Source organism: Somniosus microcephalus, chromosome 7, assembly GCF_052327205.1.
Source record: "Somniosus microcephalus isolate GS21.2 chromosome 7, FLI_Smic_1.0, whole genome shotgun sequence".
Taxonomy (NCBI): Eukaryota; Metazoa; Chordata; class Chondrichthyes; order Squaliformes; family Somniosidae; genus Somniosus; species Somniosus microcephalus.
Genome location: NC_140993.1, coordinates 155,953,596 through 155,973,808, shown reverse-complemented (window position 1 = coordinate 155,973,808; position 20,213 = coordinate 155,953,596). Strand labels below are relative to the sequence as shown.

Below are 20,213 nucleotides of genomic sequence, written 5' to 3'. Positions count from 1 at the left end.
ACCCCTCTCTCTCTCTCTTTCCCTCTCGCTCTCTCTCCTTCCCACACAGACAGACAAACTCATTTATATATATATAAAAATTATTTCTACTTTTCATAACAACATGCCCTCAAAAAACCCTCGGCACCGCCGGGCACTCCAGCTAGTCTAATATTAATGGAGAAGTGCAATAGCTGCCTTGAATGATAAAAGTTTTTCAAGTTTTATTTACTTTGACTTCTTTTAGTGATCCCCTGCTAAAATAAAGCAAAGTTTTCTGAGACTGCGATGCTGGTGGGGCCTCACAGCAAGTGGCTTATTTGGAAATGTGGATGCACTGCCTGTGATTATTCAATCTACAGAAATCAACAGATGGAGAGTTGTAGGCAGTGCACCTGGAATTTTCTGATAAAGAAAAAAATTGAAAGTTCTTGCATTCATATAGAGCCTTTCACAACCTCAGGATGTCCCAAAGCATGTTACAGCCAATGAAGCACTTTTGAAGTGCAGTCACTGTTGTACTGTAGGAAATGCGGCAGCCAATCTGCGCACAGCAAGCTCTCACAAACACCAATGAAATAAATGACCAGATCATGTGTTTTAGTGATGTTGCTTGAGGGATAAATATTGCTTGAACAGCAGGGATAAATCTCCATCTCTTCTTTCAAGTAGTGCCATGGGATCATTTGTACATCCACCTGAGAGGGCAGATGGGGCCTCAATTTAACGTCTCATCTGAAAAACAGCACCTCCAACAGTGCAGCACTCCCACAGCACTGGAGTGTCAGCCTAGATTTTGTGCTCAAGTCTCTGGAGTGGGGCTTAGAACTCACAACCTTCTGACTCAGAGGTGAGAGTGTTACCAACTGAGCCACATCTGACAAAGCTTCCTGAGGTCAGGGAACTCAGAGGTGGGTGATTGGGGGAGGGGGCATAGGGGGTGGGGGGTGTGGCAGGTGGGGAGTGTCTGTTCACAAAATACAAAGTTCCAAACAAAGGCATATTTAAAAAAAATGAAATTACTCTGTGGGATACCAGCATCAACCTGTTTTAAATGAATGCATTAGCACTTCTGCTAAAACAGCAGAGAGAGTAACTTCAGATAAACACATTGAGGGTTCATATTCTTGTATCCCATAGTGGAATTTCAGGGCCATGTATGTACATGATGACTGTTAAGATTATAATTAGCTATATTTTAATTAATAACATGCAAATAACTGAACATTGGATGTGAAACTAGCAGACGTTCCAGGAAAGAGGAGGTTTGAATTTCATGGATGCTTATTGTCTGCAGATTTATTTCAGTTGTCACCTGCTCAGCACTGGTGCATTTCTGTTCCCCAAATTGACACAGGTCACAACATTTTTTCATTTATTCATGGAAAGAAAGACAACTAAGGGCTCAAAACCCTTGGCCCTTCTGCCACACTCCTGCCACATCTCCAGTGGGAGTGTGGTGGAAGGGCTGAAAAAGAGTTGTGATCTGGATATGCCAGGTGACGTTCTGGTACAGGAGTTCCCACAGGACCTTGTAAGAGGCAGAGCTTCCACCGGCCCTGCTCGAGGTTATCGGCACAGAAAGGAGCACGGCTGGGGGCAGGGACTCCCAGGCTCGGAGTTTTCATGTCTATGGTCTGGCAGGACCTCGTGGGACAATAAGGGCTAAGGGGGCACTTGTGTTTTCTTACTGGGGTGGTCCTGGCAACAGTTCCCCATCAGACCTATGGAATGTGCTGCTAATGGCTTGGATGCCTGCTTGGGATGTTTAAGCTGGGCGAACCTGCGAACTTTGGCGGGGTCTGTGCCATTTTCACCAGGATCAAAGGCCCCCAGTATTTATTTAATCATTTTGTTCTTGGGCAGTTAATTTTTCCTTATATTTTAGATCTCTCTGTATGACATACCACCTCCCTGCTCAAAGATGACCTTGCCCAGCCCTTTGTCAGTGTTATTCTGTAGACAGCAGCTGGGGATGTTGAGGAATGGCCTTTGATGATGCAGCCATCACTGTTCCCCGGGACGGGGCCTAGCCTCCATTTATTGCATCACACTGCCGGCAGATGTGAGAAAGTCCAGGACTGAATCAGCATGTCTGTCACTACAGCTGTTCCATTTCTTCTCCAGAAAACTACCCTTTGTTCCCCTCCCTCCTCAGCCCGCCAGCAGAAAACAAACCTAACGGCATAAATCACCATGAAGAGATTTGGTAACAGAAAGAGGCTGTCTTGAGTACATCGAATTTAAAGAAATATGGTATTTGGCATAAAGCAAAAAGAAGACCCTATTTCTCTGGGTGAAAAAGCTGTTGAAAGAGACAAGACACAGCAGAATCCTTTATGCATTGCCACAGAAATGTATACTTGAAAGAAACCTGAAAGCATGCTCATGTTGTATGCTTTAACAAAGACGTCATTGTCCATGCAGCACAATGTCACAAGTAATCAATTCCTTGCAATCCCAACTGTCAAAACTACAGCTTCTGTCATTTCTATGCAATTAGTCCTTTGCCAATAACACTGAAATAACAAATATTTTGCCGCTGATACATTTTAGGAAAGAAGTGAAAATAAGAGTTACAGGCACAAAATTGAAGAAACAGGGATACATGTGAATTGAAAACTTAGAGTTAAGTTGCTATCGCCACCTTAACAGTGATCTCTTCCCTATTGGTTACTAATGAATAGCTTTTAGTCACTCACAAGGACTTGAAGCTGGGCCTCCTCAACTTTGGCCACTTTCGATGCTGCTGTAGCCTGGCAACCAGGTAGCAGGAACAAAAAGAGGCAAAGATCAATCGGTTAGATTCTAAAAATAAGGTTAAATTAGGTACATTCATCATTTTCTGAGTCTCTATATAAATATCTCTATATATTTTAGAGTATTCCAAATAAAAAATACTTTTTTGTAATGAAATTATCCTATCATATCTTGCAAAGAATTACATCAGTTTATAAAATATGGTTTCTTGTAATCTATTTGAAAAATCTTGCATTTAGTGCACTTACTTCCTGTGTCATTCATTGTAAACAACACCATGAGAAATCTCCTAGGGCTGAATTTTTACCTGAGTGGGTTTGTGCGTGGGAGGTGGGGGGGGGGGGGGTGGTGGGCGGCGTAGCTGGTCGCCATCACGAACTTTACATCAGCCCGCTATCCAGATTAACTTACCCAGATCAATCGACTGAGTCATGCGGGTTTCCCTGCCAATTATATGGAGTGGGTCTGATGACGTCATGGATGACTCACCTTCAGCTCGCCTATTTAAAGGAGCCTTGCTCACATCAGAGTTGAAGGTTGTTGTAGGAGGGTCTGAGGTGGTTGTGAGAGGTGCCTGTTGCTGTTACATCCAATACTTTTGACAGTGAGGGTGCAAGCATTTATAGCCAATCATGCAGTCTCAGCGCCAGGAGGCTGCGCCCAGGGATTCAGATTCCTCCCTGGATATCCTGCTCCAGGGAGTGAGAGCACGGAAGGAGGTCCTCTTCCCTGGTGACGGCAGGAAGAGGCCAGCCAGTGAAACCAAGAGGGCATGGCTGGAGATCGCCCATGGAGTGAACAGCAGGGGTGTTGTCAGCCACTCCTGGATGCAGTGTAGGAAGCGATTTAATGACCTCATGAGGTCAGGAAAGGTGAGTACAATACCAGATTCAACTACATCCTGATGTGCGTGTCACCCCAGCCGCATCACTCTGCCTTCCCAAGCCTATTCCTGCATGGCACTCCTCACACCAACTACCTTGCAGGTGCACCCATCCACTGTCTATGCACCTACTCACATCTCCATCTGACGATCCACCACTGACACTTACCCTCAGCCTAATGTAATCATAGAAAGTAACGCTACAGGAGGCCATTTGGCAATGTCATGCCACTCCCTCATAGTCACCCCTGACACTCATTCCATCACTCTCACTCAAAGTTCTCTTCTTTCCCTCCTTGCAGAAGAGAGCGCAGAACAACAAGGAGAGGCTGAGAACTGGAAGTGGTCTTCCAATTTACACAACATTGACACCAGCAGAGGAGGAGGCGCTGGAATTAAGCGGAGTGGCAGAGCTGCTGGCAGTGGGAGATGGAGAGAGGGGGACCTTCTAGCAACCTGGTGACAGAATTAAATATGACACAGCCACATGGCATACAACAGTCACTCATGGTGACTGATGTCAGCAGCCAATGAAATATGACCATGTGCATAATGGTAACATTAAACATTCTTATCATAAGAATTCTAATTCATGCCTTTACTCTCCCACAGGTCCATAAAGTGTTCCCCCACTGTCCAGCCAGAAGAGGAAGACGACTCCGCAGAGGAAGCTGCAGCCTCTGAGGGTGCACCGCCACCAGACTCTTGCGCACCCAGCACCAGCGCAGATACGCGCATGTTGGTGGTTCCTGCGAGATATAGAGTAGTGTTGTCACCAGATGTCTTATACAGCATGCGAGCAAGAGAAGATGGTGGAGACAGGGACAGCAGCGGAGAGTCCTCGCCGGAGGGCGCAAGATGCTCCAAGCTCTGTGCAGCTGGATGCAGATGCTGAACCACGGGGGTCATCGATAAAAAGGTTGAATTTTTTTATTCGTTCCTGGGAAGTGGGTGTTGCTGGCAAGGCCAGCATTTATTGCCCATCCCTAGTTGCCCTCGAGAAGGTGGTGGTGAGCCGCCTTCTTGAGCCACTGCAGTCCGTGTGGTGAAGGTACTCCCACAGTGCTGTTAGTGAGGGAGTTCCAGGATTTTGACCCAGCGATGAGGAAGGAACGGCGATATATTTCCAAGTCAGAATGGTGGATAACTTGGAGGGGAAATTGCAGGTGATGGTGTTCCCACGTGCCTGCTGCCCTTGTCCTTCTAGGTGGTAGAGGTCATGGGTCTGTCAAAGAAGCCGTCATGAGTTGCTGCAGTGCATCTTGTAGATGGTACACACTGCAGCCACGGTGCGCCGGTGGTGGAGGGAGTGAATGTTTAAAGTGGTGGATGGGGTGCTGATCAAGCAGGCTGCTTTGTCCTAGATGGTGTCAAGCTTCTTAAGTGTTGTTGGAGCTGCACTCATCCAGGCAAGTGGAGAGTGTTCCATCACACTCCTGACTTGTGCCTTGTAGATGGTGGAAAGGCTTTGGGGAGTCAGGAGGTGAGACACTCGATGCAGAATACCTAGCCTCTGACCTGCTCTTGTTGTCACAGTATTTATGTGGTTGGTCCAGTTAAGTTTCTGGTCAATGGTGACCTCCCAAGATATTGATGGTGGGGGATTCGGCGATGGTAATGCCATTGAATGTCAAGGGATAGTGGTTAGACTCTATCTTGTTGGAGATAGTCATCGCTCAGCATTTGTGTGGCACAATTTTTACTTGCCACTTATCAGCCCAAGCCTGAATGTCATCCAGGTCTTGCTACATGCACGCATGGACTGCTTCATTATCTGAGGAGTTGCGAATGTAACTGAACACTGTGCAATCATCAGCGAACATCCCCACTTCTGACCTTATGATGGAGAGAAGGTCATCGATGAAACTGCTGAAGATGGTTGGACCTAGGGCACTGCCTTGTGGAACTCCTCCAGTAATGTCCTGGGGCTGAGATGATTGACCTCTAACAACCACAACCATCTTCCTTTGTGCTAGGTATGACTCCAGTCAGTGCATAGTTTTCCCCCTGATTCCCACTGACTTCAATTTTACGAGGGCTCCTTGGTGCAACAGTTGGTCAAATGCTGCCTTGATGTCAAGGGCAGTCACTCTCACTTCACCTCTGGAATTCAGCTCTTTTGTCCATGTTTGGACCACGGCTGTAATGAGGTCGGGAGCCGAGTGGTCCTGGTGGAACTCAAACTGGGCATCAGTGAGCAGGTTATTGGTGAGTAAGTATCGCTTGATAGCACTGTCGATGACACCTTCCATCACTTTGCTCATGACTGAGAGTAGACTGATGGGGCAGTAATTGGCCGGATTGGATTTGACCTGCTTTTTGTGGACAGGATATACCTGGGCAGTTTTCCACATTGTCAGATAGATGCTAGTGTTATAGCTGTACCGAACAGCTTGGCTAGAGGTGCAGCGAGTTCTGGAGTGTAAGTCTTCAGCACGACAGCCAGGATGTTGTCAGGGCCCACAGCCTTTGCTGTATCCAGTGTGCTCAGCCATTTCTTGATATCACGTGGAGTGAGTCCTAATCCTAATTGGCTGAAGACTGGCATCTGCAATGGTGGGGACATAAGGCGGAGGCCAATATGGATCATCCACTTGGCACTTCTGGCTGAAAATGGTTGCAAACACTTCAGCCTTATCTTTTGCACTCTCATGCTGGGCCCTGCCATCATTAAGAATGGGGATATTCATGGAGCCTCCTCCTCCCATTAGTTGTTTAATTGTCCATCACCATTCACGACTGGATGTGGCAGGACTGCACAGCTTTCATCTGATCCGTTGATTGTGGGATTGCTTAGCTCTGTCTATAGCATGCTGCTTTCTCTGTTTAGCATGCATGTAGTCCTGTGTTGCAGCTTTCCCAGGTTGGCTCTGCATTTTAAGGTATGCCTGGTGCTGCTCCTGGCATGCTCTTCTGCACTCCTCATTGAACCAGAGTTGTTCTCCTGGCTTGATGGTAATGGTAGTGTGAGGGATATAGAATCATAGAATGGTTACAGCACGGAAGGCGGCCATTCGGCCCGTCGAGCCTGTGCCGGCTCTCTGCAAGAGCACTTCAGCTAGTCCCACTCCCCCACCCTTTCCCCGTAGCCCTGCAATTTGTTTTACTTCTGGTACTTATCCACTCTCTTTTGAAAGCCGTGATTGAGTCTGCCTTCACCACCCTTTCAGGTATTGCATTCCAGATCCTAAAGGTCTTGACAGATGAAATATCAATCTGTGACATCACCTGTTGCCGGGTGGCCCTTAATTGGCTGAGTAAAACAGTTTCTCCTCATGTCACCTTTGGTTCTTCTGCCAAACACCTTAAATCTATGTCCTCTGGTTCGTGACCCTTCCACCAATGGGAACAATTTCTCTCTATCTACTCTGCCCAGACCCCCTCATGATTTTGAACACCTCTATCAAATCTCCTCTCACCCTCCTGTGCTCTAAGAACAACAACCCCAGCTTTTCCTGTCTATCCACATAACTGAAGTCCCTCATCCCTGGAACCATTCTTGCAAATCTTTTCTACACCCTCTCTAAGGCTTTCACATCCTTCCTAAAGTGTGGTGCCCAGAATTGGACACAATACTCCAGTTGAGGCCGAACCAGTGTTTTATACAGGTTCATCATAATTTCCACACTTTTGTACTCTATGGGCAGGATTTTCATTGGGCCATGGAGGCGGGATTGGAGGCGTATGGGGGGTTAAAATCCCGAAATCGGAGGGCACGAACCCATCCCACACCCAACCCCCCACCATGCCAGTTTCAAAGGAGGCGGGTACCCGACCCGCACTAGGACCCACCTCCCCGAGGCAGGAAGGGGATTAGTGCCAATTAACTGCCTGTTAACAGTTGGTTAACAGGCAGTTTTTAGCCTAATCCCTATTTTTAATGTTGAAGTGTGGGATTCCCGACGGCTCCAAACCACGCCAAGTTAGAGGAGGCGGACCGTTGGGATGAAGGGCTTGGAAGGGTCGAGATGTCCGGTGTTCAGGTAAGTGATGGGTGCATGAGTGCAAAGGTAAGTGTGTTTGGTGTGTGTAAAGTATTTAAAGAAGTTTTACATACCTTTACTTACCTTTACAGCCTTCCTTCCTTCAGGTCTTGGGAGTCCGTCATTTCACTGGCACAGAAAGCAGAATGGCTGCGATTTGTCAAAAATTGCAGCATTCAGCTGTCTGTGCCAGGGAGATCTCTAAATCAGCCTGAGAGGAAGGAATTAACCTGGAGTACAGATTGTCAGTGTTTGACAGCTTCAAACAGCTGTGAAACGCTGATATTTCATCTGTCAAAAAGTCTTGACAGATGAAATATCAATCTGTGACGTCACCTGTTGCCGGGTGGCCCTTAATTGGCCTGCTGAGCCCGCTGGGTGGGCTCAACAAGGTCAATCAAGTCAAAATCGCATGGGTTGGCTAGAACTCGATGGGGGCAGGACTACAACCCCGAAAGTTGTAGTCCCGCCTCCTACCCGACTCCTCAATGAAAATCCAGCCCTATACCTCTATTCATGAAGCCCAGGATCCTGTAAGCTTTTTAACTGCTTTCTCAACCAGCCCTGTCACCATCAATAATTTGGGCACATATACCCCTAGGTCTCTCTGTTCATGCACCCCCTTTAGGATTGTACCCTTTAGTTTATATTTCTCTCTTCATTCTTTCTACCAAAATGTATCATTTCTCACATTTCTGCATTAAATTTCATCTGCCACATGTCTACCCATTCCACCAGCCTGTCTATGTCCTCTTGAAGTCTATCACTATCCTTCTAACTGTTCACTATACTTCCAAGTTTGGTTTATCTGCAAATTTTGAAATTGTGCCCTGTACACCCACATCCACGTCATTAATATATATCAAGAAAAGCAGTGGTCCTAGAACCGAATGGAAGAGCTACAGAATTTGTTCATCCCAGTTTGGCATAAAAATAAAACAAAAAAGGTGACTCAACCGTGGCTAACAAGGGAAATTAGGGATAGCATAAGATCCAAGGAGACGACATATAAATTGGCCAGAAAAAGCAATAATCCTGAGGATTGGGAGCAGTTTAGGATTCAACAAAGGAGGACAAAGGGATTAATTAAGAAAGGGAAAATAGAATATGAGAGTAAGCTTGCAAGGAACATAAAAACTGACTGTAAAAGCTTTTATAGATATGTGAAGAGAAAAAGGTTGGTGAAGTCAAGCGTAGGTCCCTTGCAGTCAGAATCAGGGGAATTTATAATGGGGAACAAAGAAATGGCAGACCAACTAAATACATATTTTGGTTCTGTCTTCACAAAGGAGGACACAAAGAACCTCCCAGAGATGCCGGGGAACATAGGGTCTGATGAAAGGGTGGAACTGAAAGAAATCAGTATTTGTAGGGAAATGGTTTTAGGAAAATTGATGGGACTGAAGGCCGATAAATCCCCAGGGCCTGATAATCTACATCCCAGGGTACTTAAGGAAGTGGCCCTAGAAATAGTAGATGCATTGCTGGTCATCTTCCAGAACTCGATAGACTCTGGAACAGTACCCATGGATTGGAGGGTAGCTAATGTTACCCCACTATTCAAAAAAGGTGGTAGAGAAAAAGCGGGGAATTATCAGTAGTGGAGAAAATGCTAGAGTCCATTATAAAAGATGTTATAGCAGAGCACTTGGAAAGCAGTGACAGGATCGGACAAAGTCAACATGGATTTACAAAAGGTAAATCATGCTTGACTAATCTACTGGAATTTTTTGAGGATGTAACTGGTAAAATAGATAAGGGAGAACCAGTGGATGTGGTGTATTTGGACTTTCAGAAGGCTTTCGATAAGGTCCCGCATAAGAGATTAGCGTGCAAAATTAAGGCACATGGGATTGGGGGCAAGGTATGACTTGGATAGAGAACTGGTTGGCGGACAGAAAGCAAAGAGTTGGAATAAACGGGTCGTTTTCCGAGTGGCAGGCAGTGACTAGTGGGGTACCGCAAGGATCGGTCCTAGGACCCCAGCTGTTCATAATATATATTAATGATCTGGACGAGGGAATTGGATGTAATATCTCCAAATTTGCAGACGACACAAAGCTGGGTGGGAGGGTAAGCTGTGAGGAGGATGTCGTGAAACTCCAGTACGATTTGGACAGGTTGGGTGATTGGGCAGAAACATGGCAAATGCACTATAATGTGGATAAATGTGAGGTTATCCACTTTGGTGGCAAAAACAGGAAGGCAGATTATTATTTGAATGGCAATAGATTGGGAGAAGGGGACGTGCAAAGCGACCTGGGTGTTCTTGTGCACCAGTCGCTGAAGGTAAGCATGCAGGTGCAGCAGGCGGTTAAGAAGGCAAATGGTATGTTGGCCTTCGTAGAAAGAGGGTTCGAGTACAGGAACAAGGATGTCTTGCTACAGTTGTACAGGGCCTTGGTGAGACCGCACCTTGAGTATTGTGTGCAGTTTTGGTCACCTTACCTGAGGAAGGACGTTCTTGCCATGGAAGGAGTGCAGCGAAGATTTACCAGGCTGATACCTGGGATGGCAGGAATGACGTATGAGGAGAGATTGTGTCGATTGGGCTTATACTCACTGGAGTTTAGAAGATTGAGAGGGGATCTCATCGAAACCTATAAAATTCTGTCAGGCCTGGACAGACTAGATGCAGGAAGGATGTTTATGATGGCCGGGGAGTCCAGAACCAGGGGTCATAGTCTAAGCATAAGGGGTAAGCCATTTAGGACAGAAATGAGGAGGAATTTCTTCACCTAGAGAGTGGTGAACCTGTGGAATTCTCTACCACAGAAGGCAGTAGAGGCCAATTCATTAAATATATTCAAGAAGGAGTTGGATATATTTCTTAAGGCTAAAGGGATCAAGGGATATGGGGAGAAAGCAGGGACAGGGTACTGAATTTGGATGATCAGCCATGATCTCATTGAATGGCGGAGCAGGCTCGAAGGGCCGAATGGCCTACTCCTGCTCCTATCTTCTATGTTTCTATGTTTCTAAGTACAGCCAGCCTTTCTAGTACCTCCTCTTTATCAATTTTTATATCATCCATTATCTCCTCTACCTCCTCCTTCACTATGTCTATGACAGCAGCTTCTTCCTTGGTGAAGACAGATACAAAGTACTCATTTAGCACCTCAGCCATACCCTCTGCCTCCATGTGTAGGTCTCCTTTTTGGTCCCTAATCAGCCCCACCCCTCCTCTTACTATCCATTTACTATTTATATGCCTATAGAAGACTTTTGGATTACCTTTTATGTTGGCTGCCATTCTATTCTCATACCCTCTCTTTGCCCCTCTTATTTTCTTATTCACTTCTCCTCTGAACTTTCTATCGTTAGCCTGATTCTCAGATGTATTCTCAACCTGACATCTTGTCATACGCGCTCTTTTTCTGCTTCATCTACTCTATCTCTTTCGTCATCCAGGGAGCTCTGACTTTGGTTGCCCTACCTTTCCCCCAAGTGGGAATGTACCTCAACTGTACTCAAACTATTTCCTCTTTAAAGGCCCATGAGTTTACAGATTGTGGTGGAGTACAATTCTGCTGCTGCTGATGGCCCACAGCGCCTCATGGATGCCCAGTTTTGAGCTGCTAGATCTGTTCTGAATCTATCCCATTTAGCACGGTGGTAGTGCCACACAACACGATGGAGGGTGTCCTCAGTGTGAAGACGGGCCTTTGTCTCCACAAGGACTGTGCGGTGGTCACTGCTACCAATACTGTCATGGACAGATGCATCTGCGACAGGTAGATTGGTGAGGACGAGGTCAAGTAGGTTTTTCCCTTGTGTTGGTTCTCTCACCAGCTACCGCAGGCCCTGTCTGGCCGCTATGTCCTACAGGACTCAGCCAGCTCAATCAGTAGTGGTGCTACCGAGCCACTCTTGGTGATGGACATTGAAGTTCCCCAACCAGAGTACGTTCTGTGCCCTCGCACTCTCAGTGCTTCTTCCAAGTGGTGTTCAACATGGAGGAGTACTGATTCATCAGCTGAGAGGGCAGTAAGTGGTAATCAGCAGGAGGTTTCCTTGTCCATGCTTGACCTGAAGCCATGAGACTTCATGGGGTCCGGAGTCAATGTTGAGGACTCTCAGGGCCACTCCTCCCCGACTGTGTACCACTGTGCTGCCACCCCTGGTGGGTCTGCTCTGCCGGTGGGACAGGACATACCCTGGGATGGTGATGGAGGAGTTTGGGACATTGGCTGAAGGGAATGATTCTGTGAGTATGACTATGTCAGGCTGTTGCTTGACGAGTCTGTGGGACAGCTCTCCTAATTGAAGGAGCAGCAACAAATGTGCGAGGCTCTGACAGCTTTCCCAGCCACGATGTGTGCGACTGTAGAGAGAATGGAGGAGTCCATCTCCACATGAGGAGCATCATGTCGCAAGCGATGGTGACGATGTGCTCTTCCACGGAAATGATGGCCACCTGCATGGAGCAGCTAATATGCCAGTCAAAGGATCCCATGCTTGCTGTGGACAACAGCTTTCAGTCACTGATAGCAATCATCTCTAGGAGGGATACCAATATAGATTTGGGCATTCATGGCCCCACTGCTGTGCAGCATGGTGCTCATCAGCTCCTTGCTAGCAGGGAAGTGTGGGTGGCCCATGAGAGGGAACATGGAAGTGGGGCTCTGCTCAAAGCGCTCCCACTTCTTCCCCATTGCCTCCCACTCAGTCAGAACCCCACATGTTACCTCGGATCCCGATGGCCGAGTCTGCCCCTGCACAGTTGCAGGAGGAGCAGTCTTTGGCGGGGCCATCACAGGTTTCAAAACCCAGAGGACATCCGCCAAAAGTGTCTAAGCAGTCAGAGCAGGGAAGTGAGCAGCCTGCCTCTACCCCTGCTGAAGCGGCTGCACCTCATAGAAGCACATGACACAAGTAGAAGTAAATGACACAATCGTAGATGCACAAGGGTATGCACATGGGTGTTTTTCAAAATGTTATTGTTAAGTTTCAGTTCTATTTATGATGCACATAAACTTATTTCTTTGCACCACTTTCCCATCTTGTCCATTTTTGCCTATTACCTGGGAAGTGGCTTTGTCACTTGGAGTGAATGGTGAGACATTACTTAACCTCGAGCAATGGGTCTGTGTGTGACAGGAATGGTTTGGTCATTTTAGGACTGCTTTATGATATTGGTGGGGGTGGGGGGGGGGGGATTGGTACAGCATCTGGGAGCCAGATGGGTGCACTGGTGTAACTTAACTAAATCGTGCCATTATGAGGCCATCCCGGGCCTCCCAAGCAGCAATGTGGGCTGTTAATGGTGCCATGTTCACCTCAGGTTCTTCCTCCTCATGTTCCACCTGCTCCTCCTCCTCCAAAGAGGCTGTGCACTCTGCTCCTCCTGCAGCTGCAATCCTTGCTGCTGCACTGTGTTGTGCAGCGTGCAGCATACGACGATGATTCTGGAGACCCTGGCTAGTGCGTACTGAAGGGCTCCTCCAGATCTGTCAAGGCATCTGAAGCGCATCTTCAGCATGTCGACTGCTTGCTCTATTACACATCTGATCATCATGTGGCTTTGATTATAGCGTGCTTCAGCCTCATTGTTTGGCCTCCTACAGGGTGTCATGAGCCATATCTTCCAGTGAATAGCCCTTGTCTCCAAGCAGCTAGCCGGTAAGTCTATTCGAAGGTGCGAAGAGCTGAGGGATGGTGTACTGGCGCAGGACGAAAGAGTCATGGCAGCTCCCTGGAAATCTGCCACATACATGCATGAGGATCTTTTTGTTGTTGCAGATGAGCTGCCCATTGAGGGAGTTGAAGCCCTTCTGGTTCACGAACACTCCTGGGTGATGTTGCCCTGCACCTGTGGAAAACCAGCCAGAGCCGCAAAGCCGAGCGCCCGTTCAGTCACACTGGCTTCATCAGTGGCAAAGTGTACATAAGTGCATGACTTGTGAAATATGGCATTGGTCACCTGGGTGATGCATTTGTGGGAGGCTGACTGCGAGATCCTGTAAATGTCTGCTGCAGACCCCTGGAAGGAGCCTGAGGCGAAGAAGTTGAGGGTGGTGGTGACTTTGACAGCCATTGGTAAGGTGTGTCCACCAGGTCTTCTGGGCAGCAGGTCTTCTTCCAGCAAGCTACAAATGACTGCCATGACCTGGCATGATAGCCTGAGCCTCCTGAAGCACTGCTGCTCAGTCATGTCCAAGAAGCTCATCCGCTGCCTGTATACCCTGTGTTGGGGGTATCGCCTCTGGTGAGGTGCACCCCTGTGCTGATCCCATTTGTCCTGTGGAGCATCAGGTCGATGAGGGGAAGGCGACTGCTGCTGCTACGGCTCATCTTGGTCCCAATCAGAGGTCCAAGGTGAAACAGTATAAGAGGCACCCATGCTGATCTGACAGATGCCAGGTAAAGTGGAGATCAGAGGCACAATCCTCCAATGTAGTGAGAGTGACTTCCGAGGGTGCAGAAATCAACTGCAAACTCCTGAAAACAAAATTTTTGCACAAAATGGTGTGACCAAGAGCCTTTCCCTCAGGCAAGGAAGCAGGTGTAAGGTGGGAGTATTTATGTGTTTTTTCCAGCTGTCACTTAATGAACTTGCACAATGGCCACTGAGCTCTCACCTTGCCTTCACAGGTGAGCTTCAGAAAGTCTGTGAATCCCATGCACAAGCAGTAAAAGCTGAAACCTTAGGTTAAAAAGCCTCTTGAGGGTCTGTCAGCGAGCTGTTAACTACTTCAATGAGGTCGCCCACCTCTCTCGAGCGCTGGGAAACGCACCCGAGTTAAATGGGGAAGCCGGCGGGATGCAGGTGGGTTCCTGACGTGCTGTCAATTTTGACGCTTTTAACTGCTGACCTGCTCGCGAACCCGCATTCTCTTCAATGTAAAAATTCCGGCCCTAGTCTTTTAAATACATTTGCTTTCCTCCCACTTTAAGATCTCTCTGCGTTACATCCCAGTTTACAATAAGAGGGCAGATAGCTGTCCTTCTCCTTTACCAATTCCTTTCTGACTCCGGTTCCCAGAAGCTATTGGAGAAAGGTCCAGCATGACTTGTACCAATCTGCTTGTGCTGCCTGTGGAGAAGCTTCTCGCCTCCACTCAGCACTTTCATGAACAGTCCTGTCAAGCTTATTGTGCAGGGATTACAGATACAAACTCATACTGTCACATTCTGTGGCACCAATGGAAGTTTGTGTTTTTCATGGTTAAGATAGTTTAGTAATTCATATTAGATTTTAGAAGATAACTGCAAGATGGAAAAGGCAATATGAAGCTTACCAATTATAAATAGACGAAAGGTTAAAAAAATTACTTACGAATGTACTGAAAATTTAATTCAGGCTCCAAATCTTTCATGGATGTTGATAAGTTTGAGCAAAATTATTGAAAACATCCGACATTAATGATAGAAAATACTTTTGAAGTAGAATTACTCCAATTTGCCTACTGAACCACAGTCCACATAAGAGAAAATGTTAGAACATTCTAACTAGTCTGTATATTACCATCCTTGGTTCAGGATGGGGGTCACAAGATTGTGATTTGGTAGAACTTAAAGCCCCAGTTAATGGATACAGATGACATTTTACAGGCAATTTAACTGGAATTAGAAATTTATATTTGTGAAATTTTTATTAGACTGATTTAAAAAAAATATCAAGTGTTTATAGCTTCATTGTAGAATTTCACTAAACATATTGGGGTAAAGTTTCCACTTTGGCCGCAATCAGCAATCTGGGTGTAAATTGTGCTCAAACTTGCGCTAGTTTTACGAAGTGAAGTTATGGTTCAAGATTCCGCTCAAACTTATTGGCATAATCACAAACATAAAATCTTCCATGGACCAGCGCAATCGGGCAGTGTTTTAGAACATCATTGTTATTTTATTTTCCTTGCGTTAAAAATATTCCTTGGTATATTTCAGAGTGGTAACCTGGCAGTTTTATCAATCCAGCTGAAAATGAGTTTATCACAAAAAATAAGCATTTTTAATAAGAATGTCTAGTCCACCATCTGTGAGTAACCTGATTTTAAATAACTGGAAAAACTGAAAATGACTTAAAAAAAAACATACAGAACCATTTACTAGTTTCATTGGTGTACGGTAGTCAGTTTCTTAGTAAATTAAGTATTTAATATTTAAATGCTTTTAAAAGGTGCCTATTAGTGCCCTCATGCCGAAAAAACACCAGCTTAACTTTAAGAGCTTCCTTGAAGGCCCACAAATGGGCGCAATTAGTGGAAACCCATCATGGTGATTAATTTGATCTGGGGTCGTGGCCAGTTTTGTGGGTGGAGCCAGCTTCCAGTGCTATGTTCTTTAAACCAGCGCAAAAGATCGCAGAAACTCGATTTAGGCTAGATGCAACTTGTGCTTGAAATTACTCAATCTTTTGCGCTGGTTGATTTTGGGCAAACTGCCAGCGCAACGTGGTGGAAACTCTACCCCAATGGTGTTCAGTTTTTCAATTATCAAGTGTCTGTGTCAGTGTGTGTTTGATATGTGTAAGTGTGTGAGTATACATGTGTATATTTACATGTGTGAGAGAGTGATGGGGAGAATGATAGGAATTAAACAATTTCTCTTCAGTTTGAAATCACTTTCACCTTCGAGGAGCAACTGAACTGGGATCACAACAAAAGCAAATTATTCGGACTCCTGTGGTACCCAAAGAGCAGAGTTGAGTAAAACAGATGATCTGAAATAAGATTTAGCTGTTATTTGTTAAAGGATGAGTTGTCATGCAACAAAGAATGCTGAGTGCAATGCACAACAAAACTAAAAAAAAAGCTTCAATGTGCCAGCTCATGCAATTGGTTGGAAATAAAGTTGTTTAAGAGAATAAAAAGTATGGATACCTGTGCTGATCAAAGCTTCCTCCATCTTTATTTCCTGATTAGGAAAATACAAGAGTAATTTTTGTTAATGTTTTTAGAACGGTAAAATTATTCACAATGTATCTGTCCATGCATTACCTGAAGAAAAATGTAATATGGTTAAAATAGAGAGAAAAAGTAACCTTTGACACAAGAATTAATCAAGAGAACATGGCTGGGAAACCTAGACTAATAGAGAGAGTAAACAGCAGTCTCGTATCATTGCAAACTAGTTCAGTTAGGACGGTCAGCTTCTTTACACATTTTATTAGGCAGTGGAAACATATAAAAGCCTGTGGGGTAGATTTTGACTTTGTGTTAAAGTGTAAAATGAGCAATAGCGAATCGGCAGCCCGTTTTACATCTCTCCCGATTTTTATTCCCATTGATTTGAATAGAAATAAAAATTGGGAGCGGCGTAAGAGGGGCTACCGGATCGCTATCGCCCATTTTACACTATCGCACACAGTCAAAATGATCCCCATGACACTGAGTACCTGATTTTATATTCAATATTAGCTTCAGAACAAGCTTGATGCTAACAGTAACTGTTTATACTATTACATTAACTTTGTATTTCACTATTGACATTTTCTTAGACTTCCGTATTTAATTTTATAACTGAATTTCTGCTGTGTGGCTCTGTGAATGCATCATTTTTGTTCTCAATTCCCAGAAAAGAATGATTATCCACACCTCATCTACAAGCAGGGTAATTAATCTACACAAAGTTACTACATGCTTAAAGCTACTGTATGCACCTCCGCACACACAAAAGTAGTTCTAATAAGTCAATCTTCTTCGTTTAAATTTATTTCCTCTGTTCTGCCTAATTATGCACAAGTTACAGATAGGAAAATATATATAAGAAATCAGTTTAAGTTGGTTATGTGGGCTAATAACAATTATTTTTTTTCGAGAGGATAATTCATGTTTTTGGGGCAGAGACCTATTTGTGGTAGATGCTTTACAACATGGATACCAAAATATTACATTTGAAAGATCACTTTGTCAAGTTTGTGTTTCAGTAAACCCTCAAGTTTGACTTATCATACATCTGATCTAAAATCAGTAATCTGTGTCCGGATTGGTTATAAAAGGTGAGCTTGTTGGGCTCCAGGGCTGGTGCTTAGTGCACTCTTTCAGTCAGAACTTCTGTTTGATATGTGCTGATGTGCCAAAGACATAGTCATGTTAATCTTTGATTGGCTGGAAAAAAAACCTTCAAAATCAGTTTTAAAACAAAGGAAGAACAATATTTTGGAATTTGCTCAACCCCCTCCAAAATGGACAGTGGGGCACAAAAAGAAGGTAAATACAAAGTTTCACATTAGAGAGGATTAGGGTTAGGCTTGATAGAAATAGGTAAAATTAAATTAAAAGCAATAAAATTATGTGAAGAGAAAATAGGGGATGAAAGACTTCAAGAGGTTGAATAAAAGAAACACAGGGATGGGATGGAAATATTTAAAAGTTTAAATTTTTATTAAAAACTGTATTTTATATTTTTATTTTTGTAGTTGGGGTTAATATTACAGATAAAGCTATTCTGGACATCTGAGTAGCTTTACTGTAGTAATGCAATAATATAAATAAATAATAATTGTATTTATATAGCGCCTTTCATGTCAAAACTTCTCAAAGCAATTTACATAATGAGTTACTTTTTTCCTGAAGTGCAGGGATTGTTGTCACGTCGACAAACTATAGCAGCCATTCTGTGCTAAAAGTATCTCATGAGCAGCCATGGGATGAATAATCAGGAATGTTGGGAAGGTCACCATTAGAATTCTCTAGTCTTCTTCGAATAATGACATCAGAATACTAATGCTCACCTGATCCACCTAGACAGCAGGTGGGATCTCAGTTTAACATCTCATGCAAAGGTTGGCACTTTCAATGATGCAGCACTCCCTCAGTACTGCACTGGAGACCTAGCCTACATTATGTGCTCAACCCCCTGGAGCAGGACTCAAACCCACAACCATCTGACCTGAGCGCGTGTGCCACCAACTGAGTCAAGCTGACAAAAACTTAGCCCTTGAAATTGCATTGTGCGATATTAATGTGCAAACCAACCTCCTTTGGCTGCTATTTTAACAGAGGCATTGTTCCATTTAGAATATGATACATTCTTCACAACACTGATAATTAAAATGAACCAGTTTTTAAAAAATGGGTTATTACCAATGTTCCCGTTATGCTGTGCAGTTACGCAGTGCTCTGGAGGTCCCGTGCAGGCCGCGCACCGGAGAAAAACCACGCATGCGCAAACATTTAAATGGTCCGTGCAGCCAGTTAAAGGGCCCGCACGCCAACAAAAAAGTAAGGAACATTGGTTACTACTTTGTTAAAATAGCAGGCGAAAGAATTTCATATCAACACGTTAAGCATTTGTACATTAATATCAGCGTAATTTCAAGGCTCTGCCAGTTGTTCCCATGTTACAGTGTATTCGCTGAACACTACGCAACTGTCTCTGGACTTGCTGGCAGCTTAAGAGTTAAAAATAAAGGCTTCCAGTGCTTCAGTGAGTTACTCCTAGTCAAAAAAGTAAACATAAAATTAAAACTCATGCTTGTTTTGATTTTTTACTGGAAATGTTAAAAAGGGACAAATGGATGCTGGCTCTTTAATCAAAGGGTCCATAATTATACTGGTTCAGCATTCAACAATGATTAATATTAAAGAACAGTGATGCACATCAGCAATTGAATTGCTTTCAAAAATGAAAGCAGAAAATGTACATTTTTATGACTGTCAGGAAAAGAATTATGTGAACCAGCAGGCTGAATAAACTGAATAAACTTGGTGTCCTGCCCTGTCCCATATAACATGTTCTACACTGGACTCTCAACATAGGAACTGTTTGGTGAAAATGTAAATTTTGTGGGGCTTTTAACTTAAAAGAGTGTTGCAGATTTTTGATCCATTTTAAACACTTTACAAATGTGATCCTAATCTGCAGTTTTCCATGAAGATTTCACCTGAAAAATTAAGGAGCAATGGGGAAAAATTATGTTTCACTGATACAAGGAATGCCATTCCAGGAAAATTACACAAATTAAATTCTTTGCTGACAAATGTGGACAATAGCAGAAATTCATTTTTTTTTTACAATTTCTTTCTCACAGCTAAGTGAAGACTCCGTGTGAAGAGAGCTCCGGACAATCACTGTATCCTTGATTACCTGTTTGCACACCCTTAGCCCGTGGAGTGCACTGCTTGTGTCCTTGGCAGCTTCTCAGCTCCATTAATTGTATGTGTAACTGGTTAAGAATTTCCCGTTCAACCATGTGTACCATATTAGTCAGCTGAAATCACAAAATAAAAACAGAAATCAGCCTTCCTTTTTCACAGGGTAGCCTATGGATGATGCACTTTGCAACAATATTGTGATGAACACTATGCCAGAATGAAGAACCTGACTTTTGAGTTTAAATGAGGGGATGCTCATTTTATAAAGCCTTTGGCGATAACATACGTACATAGATACAAACATATGAACATACGAATTAGGAGCAGGAGTAGGCCACTTGGCCCTTCGAGCCTGCTCCGCCATTCAATAAGATCATGGCTGATCCGATTACTCCACATTCCCCCTACCCCCGATAACTTTTCACCCCCTTGCTTACCAGGAATCTATCTACCTCTGCCTTAAAAATATTCAAAGACTCTGCTTCCACCGCCTTCTGAGGAAGAGAGTTCCAAAGACTCACGACCCTCTGTGAGAAAAAATTTCTCCTCATCTCTGTCTTAAATGGGCGA

The 20,213-nt window shown here is 44.5% G+C and overlaps 1 protein-coding gene across 4 annotated transcripts in view; it reads right to left on the bottom strand.

Moving 5' to 3' along the window:
* Positions 1–20,213, bottom strand: part of sulf1 (sulfatase 1) — a 601,332-nt gene that overhangs the window by 12,512 nt on the left and 568,607 nt on the right. For all 4 annotated transcript variants that reach the window (XM_085993124.1, XM_085993123.1, XM_085993126.1 and 1 more), the window contains one exon: positions 19,636–19,759. In XM_085993124.1, coding sequence (XP_085849250.1) covers positions 19,636–19,759 — 124 coding nt within the window. The remainder of the gene's footprint in view (positions 1–19,635; positions 19,760–20,213) is intronic.